At 54.1% G+C, this 15,307-nt stretch overlaps 5 protein-coding genes across 5 annotated transcripts; 3 read left to right on the plus strand and 2 right to left on the minus strand.

Annotated features, from left to right (window-relative positions):
• Nucleotides 1-152: 152 nt before the first annotated feature.
• Nucleotides 153-1,708, plus strand: PUNSTDRAFT_118247 (uncharacterized protein). Its single transcript, XM_007379890.1, has 6 exons — nucleotides 153-213; nucleotides 265-477; nucleotides 532-738; nucleotides 795-974; nucleotides 1,031-1,444; nucleotides 1,499-1,708. Exons 1-6 carry the CDS (start codon nucleotides 160-162, stop codon nucleotides 1,679-1,681), a joined length of 1,251 nt encoding a protein of 416 aa, XP_007379952.1. The 5' UTR covers nucleotides 153-159; the 3' UTR covers nucleotides 1,682-1,708.
• A 3,333-nt stretch (nucleotides 1,709-5,041) lies between these two features.
• Nucleotides 5,042-8,206, plus strand: PUNSTDRAFT_97070 (kinesin-domain-containing protein). The gene is made up of 9 exons (XM_007379891.1): nucleotides 5,042-5,208; nucleotides 5,266-5,534; nucleotides 5,583-6,324; nucleotides 6,380-6,459; nucleotides 6,509-6,568; nucleotides 6,623-6,926; nucleotides 6,979-7,134; nucleotides 7,188-7,520; nucleotides 7,571-8,206. Exons 1-9 carry the CDS (start codon nucleotides 5,047-5,049, stop codon nucleotides 8,000-8,002), a joined length of 2,538 nt encoding a protein of 845 aa, XP_007379953.1. The 5' UTR covers nucleotides 5,042-5,046; the 3' UTR covers nucleotides 8,003-8,206.
• Nucleotides 8,207-8,273: 67 nt separating this feature from the next.
• Nucleotides 8,274-10,150, minus strand: PUNSTDRAFT_141104 (uncharacterized protein; the record flags this gene model as incomplete). The annotated part of the gene is made up of 7 exons (XM_007379892.1): nucleotides 8,274-8,324; nucleotides 8,373-8,706; nucleotides 8,758-8,867; nucleotides 8,916-9,248; nucleotides 9,308-9,515; nucleotides 9,572-10,011; nucleotides 10,067-10,150. 7 exons carry the CDS (start codon nucleotides 10,148-10,150, stop codon nucleotides 8,274-8,276), a joined length of 1,560 nt encoding a protein of 519 aa, XP_007379954.1.
• A 232-nt stretch (nucleotides 10,151-10,382) lies between these two features.
• On the plus strand, nucleotides 10,383-11,098 carry PUNSTDRAFT_124262 (mitochondrial 30S ribosomal protein S12). Its single transcript, XM_007379893.1, has 3 exons — nucleotides 10,383-10,828; nucleotides 10,885-10,958; nucleotides 11,011-11,098. Exons 1-3 carry the CDS (start codon nucleotides 10,392-10,394, stop codon nucleotides 11,028-11,030), a joined length of 531 nt encoding a protein of 176 aa, XP_007379955.1. The 5' UTR covers nucleotides 10,383-10,391; the 3' UTR covers nucleotides 11,031-11,098.
• Nucleotides 11,099-11,111: 13 nt separating this feature from the next.
• On the minus strand, nucleotides 11,112-14,640 carry PUNSTDRAFT_124263 (uncharacterized protein; the record flags this gene model as incomplete). Its single annotated transcript, XM_007379894.1, has 7 exons — nucleotides 11,112-11,773; nucleotides 11,829-12,136; nucleotides 12,195-12,779; nucleotides 12,830-13,154; nucleotides 13,212-13,459; nucleotides 13,518-13,672; nucleotides 13,721-14,640. Coding segments are annotated over 7 exons (3,064 nt in total), but the record flags the coding sequence as incomplete, so codon positions are not given.
• Between the last annotated feature and the right edge of the window lie 667 nt (nucleotides 14,641-15,307).

Below are 15,307 nucleotides of genomic sequence, written 5' to 3' on the forward strand. Positions count from 1 at the left end.
CTCCGTGTGCAATCTGAGAGCTCGGTAAAGACTGGACAGTGTGATGCCATAAGAGAGCATAAACATGGCTGAAGAGTGGGCGAAGTTGGATCCGACGCGGTCATGGCTGCGGTCAAGACGCGTCTCCAGTGACGTCCACCACCACCCTACCACCAGACCATGCTCGCAACCACAGTCTCACCACTAACCGTACAACTAAGGGCAACTCTTGCTGTCAGTAAGGCCTCTATAGACTCATAAGGTCTCGGACTCAAGAATCTACAGCTCTCAGAAGAGGCAGATCAGGCGCTTGCGTCTCTCACACATGAACACACCCAGATCACAGCCGAGGCTCACAATTTACGGAAGGAGCGCGACGACGCGACGAAAGCGTTACACGCATCCAAACAACAGGCTCAGACGTGGAAGCAAGCGGTGGACGAATGGACTGCGACCGCGGATAGGTGGAAAGCGCAGGCAGATAGACGCGAGCTCGTTGTGCGTGCAACTCCTATGGTTCAGCGATACTGATACTGAGCGTTGCCGAGACAGATCAACCAACATGTTGAGACGATATCTCAGCTCGAACGTGAGTCCGAACGATGGAAGGAACAGTGTACGAGCTTGCAGCAAACCTTCAAGGAGACGGTTTCGCAGCTGCGCATGGACGCCGAGCATTGGAGGGAGCAATGTCGTCAGCTCGAACAAGAACGCCACGAACTGGCCTCAAAGCATGATGCACTGCTCGCAGAACATAGGGTGCGCTACCAGTCCGCCATCAGAGGCAGGTCTTCCGGATATTCATGGCTCCTCAGGCTCGTGCGTATGCAACCCCAGCCAAGGCTGCATCTTCCAGGTCGTCCCAACCAAGCTCCAAAGCGTCAACAACTACACGACGCACCTCAGCACATGTGTCTACCTACGACGAAGATACTGAACAACCGCGGAGCCCGACCATGGTAGCCTATGACATCGTTTGGCACCCTGGCGAGCAGGCAAGCCAGTCGTCTTCGCGGCAGATCCATGCTGACTCTCATCAACACCACAACAGCGAACTTACGCGAAGGCACCCCGGCCGCAAGCATCCAGCGCTTCTGCCGCGCAGAGCCTGCAACACTCCATGCAGCCCGGGGAGTCTCGATTGATCCGACGCGTACATGCAGTTATCGAAGTGCCTGTAAAGGATGAAGACGACGAGAGCGCCAGCCGCGGTGCCCTCCGTTCTCAGTCAGGCTCACACTCCGCCGCTGAATCAGACGCCGATGAGCCAAGCCAGCAGCCGGAGCGGGGGAAGAAACGGCCACGTCGGGAGAGCGCACGCCGCGTGATCTCGTACGACGACGCGTACACGAACGATGATCTTGACGACCCTTCCGATGAGGATGCTAGGGTGCCTTCCGCAAGCCGCCGACTCAAGCGACTTACCGTCGAAGACGACGAGGACGAGTTGATGATTGGCGCAAAGGTACGCGCTATGATGCAGCCACAGAACCCCATCTCATGCGACATAACTCTTCAGAATGATCGACAAGAAATATACGGTAGACAGCGTGTTGGCGAATCTGCGCGACCACGCAAAATCAGACAAACAGCCGGCGCGGGTGCTTCTGGCACTGCACGGGCCTTGTCAGCAGGCAAGAAACATCCTCCAGGTCGGGAGCCGACCACCACAAAGGCCGGAAAGCCAAAGAAGAATCGGTGATGCGTGAAAAGTACACGCTACTGAACGACGTACCGCAGACACCATTGCCTAAGGCATTCCAGCTACTGCCAGTTATGTATTGACTGTGCTTATCCATGCTATTGCTACGTGGACATGAGGACCGGTGTCGATGTACTCCCCCCGGTGATAGCAAAGTCATCCCAGGGCCGCCCGTGGCCGTTCCGACTCCCCCGGAGCTTGCGGAGGTTGGAGTTGGTTAACAGGTGGGATTTGGCGATCTCCTGGAAGATTGTGACTCTCTGTGACCACACTGTGACTACCGCCAAAACGTGATTGAATCGTGATTCGAGCGTGATGTTTCGTAACATGTGGCGATGTCCAAACTCTGCCCCCGTTTATCACCGCCGTCACTGAAGGCAAAGGCTAAAATCGTCAACAGGGACTCCCGCGCTATTTTGGAGTATTGTCCCTAATATGTCGGAAATGTCGGCCGATCAATGGGTCAGTCAGGGTTTTCCATTCGGGGTGTTAAAGGAATAGACCTGTCTTTTGAATTCAACTGCTTCATGGCTTTGCTCGGTGAGATATACGATCCAGGAAACAAAAATCACCGTGAGCAATTCTCATGGTCTCCATACAATGCTAATGCCTCCGGGACAGTCACTCTTCCAATCTACGACGGCACCGTCGAGTTCAACACTCGCCCTGGTGGGAGTGAATCTCCTCCGGTCAACAAGAGCTGTGGCCCGTGGATCTCGATTTGCTCAACTGTAAAGGAACAACAGTTCTACGTTCCTGGAGTACGGCGACATGAGTGAGTCTCCTGCCATGCATTCGGTGTTCTAATTCTCTATGTTAATTACTGTATAACAGTACCGATTTATGACGGGCGCAACATGTCCGAGGTTCAACCAAACTCACCGGACTTCAAGCTGTCATCGCTCATGTCCTTCGAGGGCAACCTGAAGGGGACTATCTCTATGGTTGAGTTTAAAACGAATATGTGGATCAAGCAGAACGGTTCTTCCCAGATTTGCTCAACATCAAATCGGTGACTGTTCTTGTTACTTGATATATTACTACCAGTGCACTGTAACTGCCGTGATGTGATAGTACGTTAAATGCCTTAATTGCACCCATCCGCACGTCTACAACCAGAAATGAATCCTAGAAACGTCCCTGACCAAAACCGCCATGCACTCCACAATGGACGGCGTTCATACAATGATACACTACCAAAGTATCTGACCGGCTGAGATCCGACACCGGTCCATCTCCCATTTTTTGTAGTGGATGAGGGCCGGTTCAGCTCCTGTAATACACCCATGAATGCTCTTTTTGCGGGCTCCCGGTAGCCGCCTACCTTTAGTATAGATCGGAGAGTATTCCTCTCCAGCCTGGTCAAACGGTCAAATGGGGAGTCGGACCGGCGCGCCCATGGCGCGCCATACCCCCACGTGCATATGGCGTTCAGGACAGGTGACCTGCACCTGTGCATTCGCCTGATGCTCAGGTGGGCAAAAAAAACCCTCCCCAGGTGAAATTGTTCTTCCCGACAGGTAAAATTCACCTGAAGGATTAACTATTTCACCCTCATGCTGGCAGCCCCAGTCCGAATATGAGGTAAAAGTTCACCTGCAACGCAGGTGAGTTTGCCGACTATACATTATGGAATCACCCCGGGTAGCTGCACGGAAAGTAATGCATAAATATGAGACAAGAATGTAGTGTGGTAAGGTAACATGCAATGGAGGGCAACACTCTTCGGATACCTACTTGGTATTGGCGTTGGAGATTGCATATTGACGAATAGGGACTGTTGCAAGGGCAATCCGCGTGCGCGATCGTCCTTGCCGGCAGGAGAGACATGAAGTCCATGACAGGGCGTGCAGAGATTGTTAAGTTCGGATAAAATGTCAGAAACAGAGGATCTCAAGGGAAGGATGCGAGAGCCAGCAACGTTCCATTAGAGTCCATATATCCTCACCAGGTCCAGGATGGTCGTCTGGCGACGGACGTACTATGTCTTGGCCTTGGAGAATGAGACCTAAGACAGCGAAATCTTTGGAGGTCTGATAAGAAGGAGGCCTCACACTATATGCCTGTGGTATATCCATGAAGACTGATAGTTGATCACGGTGATTGATACAAACATACACGACGGCAAGCGAAAACATCGCTGTGCCTGTTCGGATGAATTCCGTTCCGTCTAAGAATTCCAAAGCATCGCGCGGTGGTGTTGCTAACGGTGACCGCAATTGTCACTGTGGATACGATAGTGTGTCCGAAGTCGGATATGCTTGCTTTATATTTGTCAAGTATGAGTACATTAGCCTTCATGCGGGAGAGATGTGTTTTATGAGAACCGATACCGCACATAGATCCCCATGAACAATGTCCTCGCAGTGAAGGTAAGCTAACCCTTCCGCTAAAGGCGATGCGCCGAGCTCGGCACGGGAGTACCCACGCGAGAGCTATCAGTTCCACATTCGATTCGGATAGCACTCTGTATGTTCATGAGCAGGTACGTCGGACAGCGGATGCGCAGGGTCAGACGCACTTCGATTCTCGTCAGAGGACATCGACAACATGAAACGTGGGGCGGCGAGGGAGGAGGAAGAGGGAGCGAGGGTAACGCAATAGGCGCCGATAACATTTGGGTACCAGGAGCATTCCCATATGGTTTCCTGAAGAAGGCTGTTAAGCCGTCCACTACCTGACAGACACGAGTACGGGACACTGCAGGGTCCAAACGACATGGAAAGCTGAGTCTAGGGGCAAGACTGTTTCTGATTCGAAGCTCCGCGATGGTACATACATGGACTAATCAGACATCGCGTCGGTGTTCATTCGAGAGCAAGGTATGCATCGTAAATGACATGTATGTACAGGTTGACATGCGATTCAGCACTTTATATGCGCAAGAAAACTGTTAAGGCAGGTCATCAGCACTTCGCTACCAGTACAAGGGCGTGTGTAGAAGCCTCAGCGAAAACGAAAAGGTAGCATCAAGCAGCCGATGTCTAGTCGGCGTCAGGCTCATTAAATCAGGTTTGGAAACCCTCATCGACAAACAATCAAGCAAAGAGTATGAATGAGCGACTCACAGAAGCAATCCCCTTCTACTCGTCAGATGTCGCAGGAAAAAATCGACATGCCACGGCGTGAACTAGCCGGGACACTTCCTAGCCTGACAGTGCTCTCGGGGGCGTAAGACTCGATGAGTCCTGGCACTGCGATAGTCTCGAGTTGAACCAGCGCAGCGTGGCAGCCCTCTGGAAGAAACAGGCGAAGGGAGAAAAATGCCCGCTTATATATCCAGCAACGCGTCCACGTGACCAGAACGCGTCTAACTCTGGCCAACCGTGGGAAGGACCCGCACACCCAGGCCACCCTCAACGACGATGAAGCCTAACCGCACGTTGGCAACGCCTATCAAGCGACCTTTGTCTGCTTCCAACTCGACGGATAATGCGTCGAGGCCGTCAAGCGTACTCGGGTCGGCCAAGAAATACAAGGCTGCAGTTTCGTCAGAGTCAAGGACACGCCTAAACGCAAAGCCGAGGGTAAACGGTCTTTGCCCCGGGGAAATCGAGAGTTGCTGAACATATTGCTGCGTTCAGCCTCTGTCTCTTGCACCGGGAACGCCATCGCGACCCCGTCATGGGTCGGCTTCACCTCGTCCGAAGACGCCTACTACTCCAAGGTCCAGAGAAACAGACAGCCCACTGCTGCGCCCAGTGAGCGCCATGGATGTTAGTAGAGTGGATCCAGAAGCAGCGCTAGTCGACTTTGAAAGCCTTGAGCCAGGCGATATATCTGCCGAAATCGACGAGTCGCAGTTACCTGCCGCCGACCATGGTAGCAAGGACAAAGTACTTGTCTCCGTTCGGTAAGATTATCTCGTTTGTTCGTTAATGTAACGCTAATATGACCTCAGCATTCGACCAACTTCTGGCGCTTCAGCCTGGACCGCAACCCCAGGCACCTCAACCCAGGCCAAGTCCATCAAGCTACTACCACAGCACGTCAAATCATCATCATCATCCCCCCCTGAATTCCACTTCGACGAGATCCTACAAGGCTCTGCCAACAAACCGGTGTACAACGCGGTCGCGCGCTCACATGTGCACGCGGCTATGGAAGGCTTCAATTCCGTGGTCTTCGCGTACGGTCAGACAGCGTCCGGGAAAACCTTCACTTTGAGCGGGAACGACGATGAACCTGGTATCATCCCACGCGCCATGAAGGACATCTTCGCCTTCATCCGTCGCACCCCAACTCGCGAATACCTGCTTCGGTGCTCTTACCTCGAGATTTACAATGAGGCCATCCATGATCTGCTCGCTCCGCCTTCGTCACCTTCCCAGGTACAGATACAGGGTACCGGGGCCAACATCTGGCTTGCCCCGCTCCGGGAGGAAGTGGTCACTAGTCTGAAGGAGATGCGGGAGGTCATCAAGCGTGGAGAAGGCAACCGCCGAACTGCAACAACGGACTGGAATGAACGGAGTAGCCGGAGTCACTCTGTCTTCCGGGTAGTAATCGAGAGCCGCGAACGTGGCGAGGGTCTCAATTCAAGTTCAACCAGTGGCAGGCAGACACCTGGTCCCTGTCCCCCAACTCCAGGCGGACCACGGTTGCAAGCAATAGGAGGAAGGAGCGTACAAACAAGTACATTGGTCAGGATAAGTTGGACCACTTTATCAGACTGGACTAATGCGAACGCTGTTATAGAGCCTCATCGATTTGGCTGGCTCGGAGAAAGCCACCTCGGACAAAGATCGTACAAGAGAAGGCAAGTACATCAACACCAGGTCAGTCCCCATCTACAGGGACCCGTCATAGCACTGACAATTCACGCAGTCTCTTGACACTCGGATCTGTTATATCGACTCTCGCTGACAACGCCGCCAAGGGGAAATCGTGAGCGCTATTCCTCCCTCTGACCGGTATTTAGTTGACAAACTACATGTCCAGTGACTACGTACCGTTCCGGAACTCGAAGCTCACCCGACTGCTCCAGCCATCTTTATCTGGTGATGCACGTATATCCGTCATCTGCACGTTATCACCAGACGCGACTCACGTCCCCGAAACGACAAACACGCTCCTGTTCGCTCAGCGAATCAAGAAGGTCGTGCTGAGCGCCAAGAAGAATGAAGTAGTGGATACTGACGCCCTTATCGAGCGATACCGACTGGAGATCGAGGACCTCAAGCGCAGGCTGTCTGACAGAGAGCGGGAAGCTCCCGTCAAATCTCGTCGTCTCTCTGCCCAAGAGGTAGGTGACTTGCGAGACAACGTTTATTTGAATGCTAAACAACGTGTCATAGCAACACGACGAGTCCAAAGCCATGAGGGATCTTAACGCACGCATCAAGCAGCTGACCAAGTTGATCTTGACTAGTCAGACCGTCGATGAGACGCAGGGCGACAAGTCGCGCCCCGCAAGTCCGACTAAGGTTGACTTCGACATGTCACCATATCAGGTTCGTGCGCAACTTGCATTTCCATCGCCCTTCCAATAACGTTGCGCTGGCAGTTGCAACAAGAACTTCTGTCTGCGAGACGAGAACTCGAGACCCAGGCGACACAGATCCTTTCCCTTGAGGCTGCACTCATGGCACGGCCGCCCTTGCCCGCCGACGCTCCGGAGAGCGAGAAGGACAAGTTGATCGTTGATCAGGCCAAGACGATCAAGGAGCTTGAGATCGTTGTCCGCGGGTACGAGAGCAATCTTGGCGAACCACTGCGTCAAGTGCGCGAAGACGTCGAGCGAGAGTGGAGTGCGAAGCTGGAGAGGGAGACTAGGAAACGCGAAGAGAAGGAAGCTTGGGCAGAAGAACTGATCAAGCAGCTGGACAAAGAGAAGAAGGTGATGTTATCTGCGCGTTCCAGTAGATCATTGCTGACGAGGAAGGATAGATGAGGCTCAAGCTGGAGAACGAACGATCCGCGCTTCAAGCCTTCGTGACGAAGTTTGACGCCCTTGGCTTGGGAGGACTGGGCCTTTCGCAGCCGTCTGTGCCGTCGAAACTCAAGCCACCGAAGCCCACCCCTGGTGGCGCTGCCAGGGCGTTCGCGGAGAGGCAAAACGGTCGAGGTGGACGATTAGGTCTAGGCCTCGGCGGCATAGAAGAAGTTGACGCCAATGACTCGCCCATCAAGATTGACATGACGGGCCAAAGCATGGCCATGGCGGACGGACCCAGCCTATTGCACGAGGACCCTCGTTGGGACCTCTCATTCGGCGGCGACGGGGAAGACAGCTTCGAGGTGGAACAAGCGCTGTTGGGTCCAAGCAGCGACAAGTGCCGATCAGACATCCTCGACGAGAAGGAGAATTTGCCGATATAATCACAATGTGCTACCAAATTCTGGACGGAATATTCGTTGTCGCTGGATGCTCAACTCTTGCTTTTGCGCTTGCTCTGTGTTGTCGTCGCATTTTATTCTTGTAACACTGCTCATCTGCATATACATCATATTTACTGCAGACGGGATATACGGACCATATCGCTCACGGCTGTTCGAGGCCATCGCTGCGGTAGCTCGTGAATGAAGGCAATATAACGAAATAGGGCACAAGCACAGAGCACAAGCCGCCTAAGGCGTTGACTGAACACGGTCAAACTGCGAACACTCGTAGCACTTTATGTGCGCGTCCTTCTTTGACAGTCTGCTCAGGCGTCAGCGAAGACGATAACACAAACACCGGATGGCCAACCATATGTAGCACCGCCAGACAGTCCTGTTCCACCATCACCGTGTCCACCTGCTCGATGGGCAACGTACCGCGTGTAATGCGATATGGCAGGGAAGTGGTTACCGCTGACTCGAAAACGTCCTCAGGTGGCATGGTGGTCGGCTCAGAGACTTCAACAACGTGGGAGCCCGTATCGGGGATGTCATATCCACGTTGCGCAAGCGACCTTCGCACTTGGAAGACGTTGAAGTCGATGACGCAGAGAGCTGTTGCATCCCAAGGCGGCTGATCCTCAGCGCCATCCTCGCCATTTGTCCAAGTCGCCGGCAACACGACTCGTTCGCCATAAATAGGCCTGTCCGGTTGTTTCACAAGCTTGTTCCTGCAAATAACGAAGAGGCCATACCTGAATAGATGATCAACTTGCCAGCTTGCGCTGACTTGTTTCAGTAATCGGGCCCCTTGCGGCCCCCAGTCTTCCCAAGGAACAATAGGATCCCACGCTCTAAGTCCCGGCTGACGGTGATATCGGTACAAATATGAACGGAGTGTGCGATGATGCACGAAGTAGAAGTAACGCATCACGGATGGCCTCCCCTCGCGGTCCCATATTGTTGCGACGAAGAGGAAGACTCTAGCTTCCGGATCGGCCTTCCAGTTTCCATAGCCAGTAGGACCACAAGCCTGGGGAACCTCGGGAACATCGAAGCTAGCCGTATACCCATCCTGAAGCTGAGGGAAATCAAGCTGAGCGATGAGACCATCGGATAGTTCTGATAAACACTCCGAATCTGAGAAAGAAAAAAGGACGATCGACCCAGGATTCCCCTGCATGGTAAGGAAAAAGCAACGGTTCGTAACGAAGGCGAACTTCGATCCAAGTGTCAGATCCGTGTCCTAGTGGTCGTTAGCTGTTCAACATATCGACGAGCAAGACGAGCTGAGTGGTCACGTACAACTACAATCTTGCCTGTCTTCCAGCACCAGATGACCAGCCGATCAAGTGGAGGATAGGTACAACGGACGGCAAGCATGTCGTCATGCAGGTAGACGGGTACCTGATCACCATATGACGTCGGAAAGCAATATGTCAGGGTCGGATTGGCTGCCGCCGGGTGGACAAAACCGTCACTGATGGAATTGAGGTAAATAGTAGTCGTCATGCTACTGCAGTTCGTGTGTTCAGCTATTAGGCCCTTTGTGACAGACAAGCAACGTACTCTTGAGTTTCCGAGAAAGAACGTTCCGAAAACGCTATAAGATTCTGGCTAGGATCAATGCCGAAAGCCGCCCTACGCGCGTCTACTCTTCCAATGTAAAGAGGTTGTTGGGGGGCTGTCATAGCTGAAAGACTGGGCAAGCGTGCGATATGCAGGAGGTCGTGGCCGTTGGTGGATCCGGACCACCAAGAGCTTGCGTACAGTCCTCCGACGAAGTCATAGCAGTTTATCATCCGAAGTTGCGTCGGCTGCGGAATCGTCACGAGTTCTATCCATTCCCCTTTCTCCCAGGCTGAACGCTGCCGTATGAGAGCTTTCAGCCGTTCACGAGCGCCGAGACAGGCTTGAGTGTTGATGTCAATCATGCCTGCGCGTCCAAGCTCCAATATATACTGCATCTCCGTGCTTTCTTCGATGACAGCCTGAAACCTGCGACAGATCTAGCGGAGACATGAGATCCGAGTTACCGGGATTTAACGCGGGGAAGTATGTTACACGAGCAATTCTGCATATATCCCTGAAGGACACATGCCCAAGGACCTCCGCGAGCAATTCATTTGGGAGCGAGTTAAGCGACATGCTCGCCCAATCGTTGAGGTCTGCGAGCCGGATAATAGAGACCAAGTTGTATCAAGGTTATTGCCATGTTGACACGCGGGCAATACCTTGATTTGTTGTGCGAGTAGTCACTCAGCAACGTCGTTGTCGTTGTCGTCGACATCGACGATCGTCGCAGCCGCGCTCTCTTCTCGCTCCCACGCCACTTCTCACTATCCCCGGGTGTCGAGTCGGAGTCCGCTGTTGCTGCACCCGGCGTACGATGTTCGGCGCATTGCGCTCACTAGCCCGTACGGCGGCGCCAACATGGCAGCCGTCGATACGTCCACTAAGGATTCAGCCACGTCAACCTTCTGCGCTACCTCTTTCCTTGCTGGCCCGCTCATTCCACGCTACACCGTCTGCGTCGGTGACCATGAACCAAGCCATGCGCCGCAAAAAGCCCATCGGCAAGAAGAACCGTAAACGAAACCCGAGGTCTCCCCTATTGGAAGGCAACCCATTTCACAAGGGTGTGGTGTCCGCCGTGACGTGGATGAAGCCGAAGAAGCCTAACTCGGCCAAGCGTAAGGTCGCGAAGATCAAGTTGGTGACGGGCAAGGGTATCACAGCGTCCATTCGTGGTGAAGGCCATAACCTACAGGAGCATAGTGTGGTGCTTGTCAGAGGCGGTCGTGCACAGGATTTGCCGGGTGTCAAGTACGTGAAAGTGCTGTACGAAGCTTTGACTGCAAAGGCTTACAACGGTATAACAGGTATAAGGTCGTGCGTGGCACATTAGATTTGAACGGGGTGGTGAATAGGAGATCAGCCCGTAGCAAATACGGAGGTATGGTTGCGTTGCTGCTGCTTCTGACAACTCACTGAAGCTCCTCTTGCAGCGAAAAAGCCGAAATCATAGTTCTCGGCGCTGCCCTCGTTTCACATTTACTGTAACCTTATGTCCTGAATAATTGCATTTATCGCCGGTCCAAGATAGTGACGGAATGGCATGTGTTATTTAAGTCACACCAAGTGCGGGGGTGATTAAGGTATGTAACGTCAAGGCGGTATCCGCTGTCCAGCACCAAGTCCACTGTGTACAAAAACGACCGACCGGACCGGATGGTGATGGAGAATGCTTAAAGCTCCACCAGCCCACCATCCTCCCGAACCCTGACTTCCCTATCCTTGCTCGCCCTCACGACCTTCTCGATCTCGCAATTGATGGCCCAGCACCACACGTCCCGCTCCAGCCTGCTCCTCGTCCGGAAGATAGCTACCTTCCGCTTCGCCATTTTGACGTCCAGTTCCGGCAACGTAGCCTTTTCTAGATCTGCGTTCTCGTTCGCAGCGGCATCGTCGCCGCCGAGGGTGGTGCCGGGCATGACGCCCATGACGTTCTTGTGGGACTTGTACCAGACCATGAATAAGGTTTCCTCTTCGCGATCGTCGGCCTCGAGGCCGTCTTGGTATCGGCGGGGTGTGGGGGGCGCGTTCGGGTCGTACTGACCGTTCGGGAGCGTCTGGGCAGCAAAGGCCCCTGAGCAAACATACGCATCAAGGAGATGAATGGTGTGCTTTTTCCGGCGACGATGGAGCGAGCTTTGGGACATGATGCGATACTGGACTAAATGCCCAGATACCAGGAAGGCTTGGACGTATCTAGAAAAGTCCGCTCAATGGCGATCCCATAGCATGAGACCCTTTGAGTACTCACTTATATTGGCCCCACATGCCTTCTCTTACATATAACCTGCCGCCCTTGAGGATACTCCGACACCCGTCTAGGATGCAATGGTTGTAGAAGAAGCTCAACGCTGTCGCGGACGTCTCTGGATCAGGTGGCAATTCCGGAGGCGCATCCGGGTCCTCGCCGTGGACGTGGACTTGCGGAGTTAACCGTGGATGTGAAGCCTGCACGAGGTCCATCTCATCGCGGGCATCGATGTGGTGGCGTTTCTTCCAGTATGCGACCAATGTGCGTAGGCGGTCAATCCATTCCAAAGCCACCCGTCGTGAGTATGCCTAGAACCCGGGACGTTCAGCTCGGAGGTACGGTGTGTCGGGAACGGCGCTCCCTCACTTCAAACCGGATCACATGCCCGGTCATCAGCAGCAGCTCGAAGCTCCTTCGCATCTTCATGCGAGGTTTATCAGGCGATTTGGCGAGCGCCTCTTCCCCTCCTTCATCCTCGTCGTCGCTGTGTGTCCTCTCTGCTGTCTCGACGGACTCTTCCTGCTCCTCCCATCCGGCGAGGTGCTTCGGAGGCGTTTCGTCGTGCCGAGCCGCTGCATGAGGTTGGAACGCCCTCCGCACTGTCAACACGTTTCTGAGGTCGATCACGCCACCTGCATCGAGGATTTGGCGTGCACCCCTGAGAACCTCCTGCTCGCGAGGCGATCGTGTGGGATTTGCCGAGCTCGGAGAAGCCAGGAAGGGAGGCATGCCTGGCGGGCGAGGAGGGTCGGCATTAGAGGGGTTGAGAGAGAAAAGGTTGCCGTCGTGTGTCGCTAGATAGACCGCATGCTTCGCTTGGGTGTTAGGGCGTATGCGGTCGAGGTAGCCTTCGATAGAGGGAGGTTCGTCGAGCCGGCTTCCGTCTTTAGTGTGAAGGTGTGTCGGAAAATGGCGGCCCAGACGCAATTCGAGGTGTGCCATCTTCTTGGCCTAATCAAGGATGAGCATGTTCTGGTACATGGGATAACAACCGAGCGAACCTGTTTCATTGCGATACCACAGGTTACAGCCCAAGGTCGCAGCTTCCCTTCGATGTCGTACTCCTGTACCCAGTCAATGTCCAGGTCCATGCGCCAGGCGAGATGAAGCCTAGCGTCGCCTTCACGTATTGGCTCCTCGACGAGGGCGTCCCAGTCCGGAAGGTGCTTGAGGGCGTCGGTGCACATAGCAAGGACGTTGTCGTTCGTCAACAATGCATTGATGTGCTGCCAGTCCTCCGGCTCCGGAATATCGATCTTCAATCGAGTATCCATAACGGGAATCCGCACCTCCAGGAAGGGAGGTAGGATACCACCCAGCTGCCGCCTATGGGCGAGTCAACGTGAGTAAACCAGCAACGTGCTAGAGACGACTTCTGTGTACCATAACTGCCACATCCAGTCGGCGGCGCGCGTTCGACATCTCGCCTTGAATATGTAGACGTTCAGACCCTTCTCTCCATGCAGGAATCCGGTAGCTTTGTGAACACCGCGGTTACCCTTTGGAGCGCTAGTGAGGCAGAACGTCAAGTCGACGAAGCAGTAGCATGACAACTTTGTCTTCGCAGGGTCCAACGGTATAGTGTGTGCGAGACGCTTATGTCCCAGCAAACGCTCCTTCAGCGGAGTCTTCTATACGAGCGATGAATATTAGGCCAAGCAGCCACTCGTTCGAGTGTGAGCTACATACATATTCGTCGTAAATCTCGAGTCGGTCTTTACGCCAAACGAGCAGGCATTCGCCCCATTTGATAGGCGTGAGATGCCGAGCCGTAGAGTTCTTCTCCTCGTCGAAGTTAGTGCCCACATCTTCCCTACTATAGAGCACTCGGCATAGCATTCTGTCTACGTTCTGGGTCAGTGCTCTATCCACGGGTCAGAACATATACGCACCACGCATCACAACCTCCCCCCATGGTACTGCATTCTCGGCGGTCGCCAGCTCGGCTGCCCCAGCGCTCGTGGCTGATATACCCGGACCAGAACGCCCGAGCACGATAGATGGTGGTAGAGGCCCATCTGAAGGGAGCGTAGTACGAGCGACGGTGTCGTTGACATGTGTGTCCTGTGAGATAGTCTGTTCGTCGCTGGCAAAGCGGACTGCAACTTCTCGCCCGCTGGGCCCAGGACGAGGCAATAGAGGGGCACTAGAGGAATCGCTGAGAGGCCGTGGTTCTTCGACGAAATTCCTGTTAGGAGGGAAACCATTCGTCGAAGGACCACTTCGTCCCTCCGAGGTGACATCCAAGTTTGCCGTGGAGAGGCCGAAATTTGAACGGGAATGTGCATCAGGCTCGAGCCGAGAGCCCGACGGTTGGTGAGTTGTTCCGGAAGGCGAGTCATGCTGATAATTTGTATGCGGAGGATCGTGAATGACATTGACGCCTAAGAAGTCTCCGACTTCGAAGCTGCCTCCAACCCACTTCGGTACAGGCTCCTTGTTCCTCCGGCGACGGAACACCTTGGTGTAGTACTCGCTCTCCCTCCATCGCTGAAGCATCTCCTGACGTATATGACGCTCCTCATCTTGATCCCAATCCTCCTCGCGTCCGCCTTTACCCAGGAAGAATTGAAAGGCGTGGTGCTTGATTGCGTCCGTGAGGCTCTCGTCATCGCTATCCGACTCCGATCCACCGGTGCTGCGCGCTTTCTTTGCCCGCTGACTTCGCACGCTCAGCTGTGTGAGCGCCCTCTCTGGCGTAGGGCCAACGAAGACTCGGCGAGTGTTGCTGTGGCGATCATTCCGTTTAACGACTTCGATGGCTGGTATAGATGCATTGATGGGCGGCGGTATAGACTGTGGTGTAGGCATCAGCGAAGCGACGCGCCAATTAGTAGCACATCAAGACTTCGTTAAGGCCGCTGGGCTGTACCAGGGCTGACCGAAATTTCCGAGCGATACCAGGTGGCAACAACGGGCTTGGATGATGTCAGGGAGGCCGGTAACCACGTGGACGCCATGCGAAAACCCTCTGCTTCGTTGCCTGAAACGGACACAGGAGCTAGGAGCTACATGCTCGCTCCTCCAACTCAAGAGCCACAATTCAAGAAACGGCCTCCAACTGGAACGATCAATCTCATCGCAGCCGTCAGATAAAGACAATAATACTCGTACATCCGACTCCTGCGACATTGGGTCATGATCACAAGTTTCGATGGCTACTATGTACCGGGCGAAGCACGGCTTATCCTACTCGCATATCACTAGCTGCGATCCTAAGTTACTTCGAGCGTCCGCGCCGGCGGTCATGATCAGGACATTCATCACGCCCGGACTGTTCGCATCGACTTCTATAAGATGCAGGGGCCTGCTAGGTTGGCCGGAAATGTTTCGTACGATTGAATACGTGTACGTGAGCCATAGGCCGGAGGAAATGCATAATGATACAGGCGGCCCGTAATAGCACCTTCCAAAAACTCGGCTACCTACGGGTTGAGGCGGTGACCCGGGATCTAGACAGCGCCGTCGAGCGCCTGGCG

Source organism: Punctularia strigosozonata (assembly GCF_000264995.1).
Source record: "Punctularia strigosozonata HHB-11173 SS5 unplaced genomic scaffold PUNSTscaffold_2, whole genome shotgun sequence".
NCBI lineage: Eukaryota > Fungi > Basidiomycota > Agaricomycetes > Corticiales > Punctulariaceae > Punctularia > Punctularia strigosozonata.

What these genes read in the sequence shown, in the direction of transcription:
- PUNSTDRAFT_97070 (XM_007379891.1), top strand. Translation starts at nt 5,047, where the DNA reads ATGAAGCCTAACCGCACGTTGGCAACGCCTATCAAGCGACCTTTGTCT. An exon ending in GCGTACAAACAAGTACATTG is followed by an intron (nt 6,325 to 6,379) that starts GTCAGGATAAGT and finishes ACGCTGTTATAG; the next exon opens with AGCCTCATCGATTTGGCTGG. An exon ending in GGCAAGTACATCAACACCAG is followed by an intron (nt 6,460 to 6,508) that starts GTCAGTCCCCAT and finishes CAATTCACGCAG; the next exon opens with TCTCTTGACACTCGGATCTG.
- PUNSTDRAFT_124262 (XM_007379893.1), top strand. Translation starts at nt 10,392, where the DNA reads ATGTTCGGCGCATTGCGCTCACTAGCCCGTACGGCGGCGCCAACATGG. An exon ending in CAGGATTTGCCGGGTGTCAA is followed by an intron (nt 10,829 to 10,884) that starts GTACGTGAAAGT and finishes ACGGTATAACAG; the next exon opens with GTATAAGGTCGTGCGTGGCA. An exon ending in AGCCCGTAGCAAATACGGAG is followed by an intron (nt 10,959 to 11,010) that starts GTATGGTTGCGT and finishes CTCCTCTTGCAG; the next exon opens with CGAAAAAGCCGAAATCATAG.
- PUNSTDRAFT_118247 (XM_007379890.1), top strand. Translation starts at nt 160, where the DNA reads ATGCTCGCAACCACAGTCTCACCACTAACCGTACAACTAAGGGCAACT. An exon ending in CAGATAGACGCGAGCTCGTT is followed by an intron (nt 478 to 531) that starts GTGCGTGCAACT and finishes TTGCCGAGACAG; the next exon opens with ATCAACCAACATGTTGAGAC. An exon ending in TTTGGCACCCTGGCGAGCAG is followed by an intron (nt 975 to 1,030) that starts GCAAGCCAGTCG and finishes ACACCACAACAG; the next exon opens with CGAACTTACGCGAAGGCACC.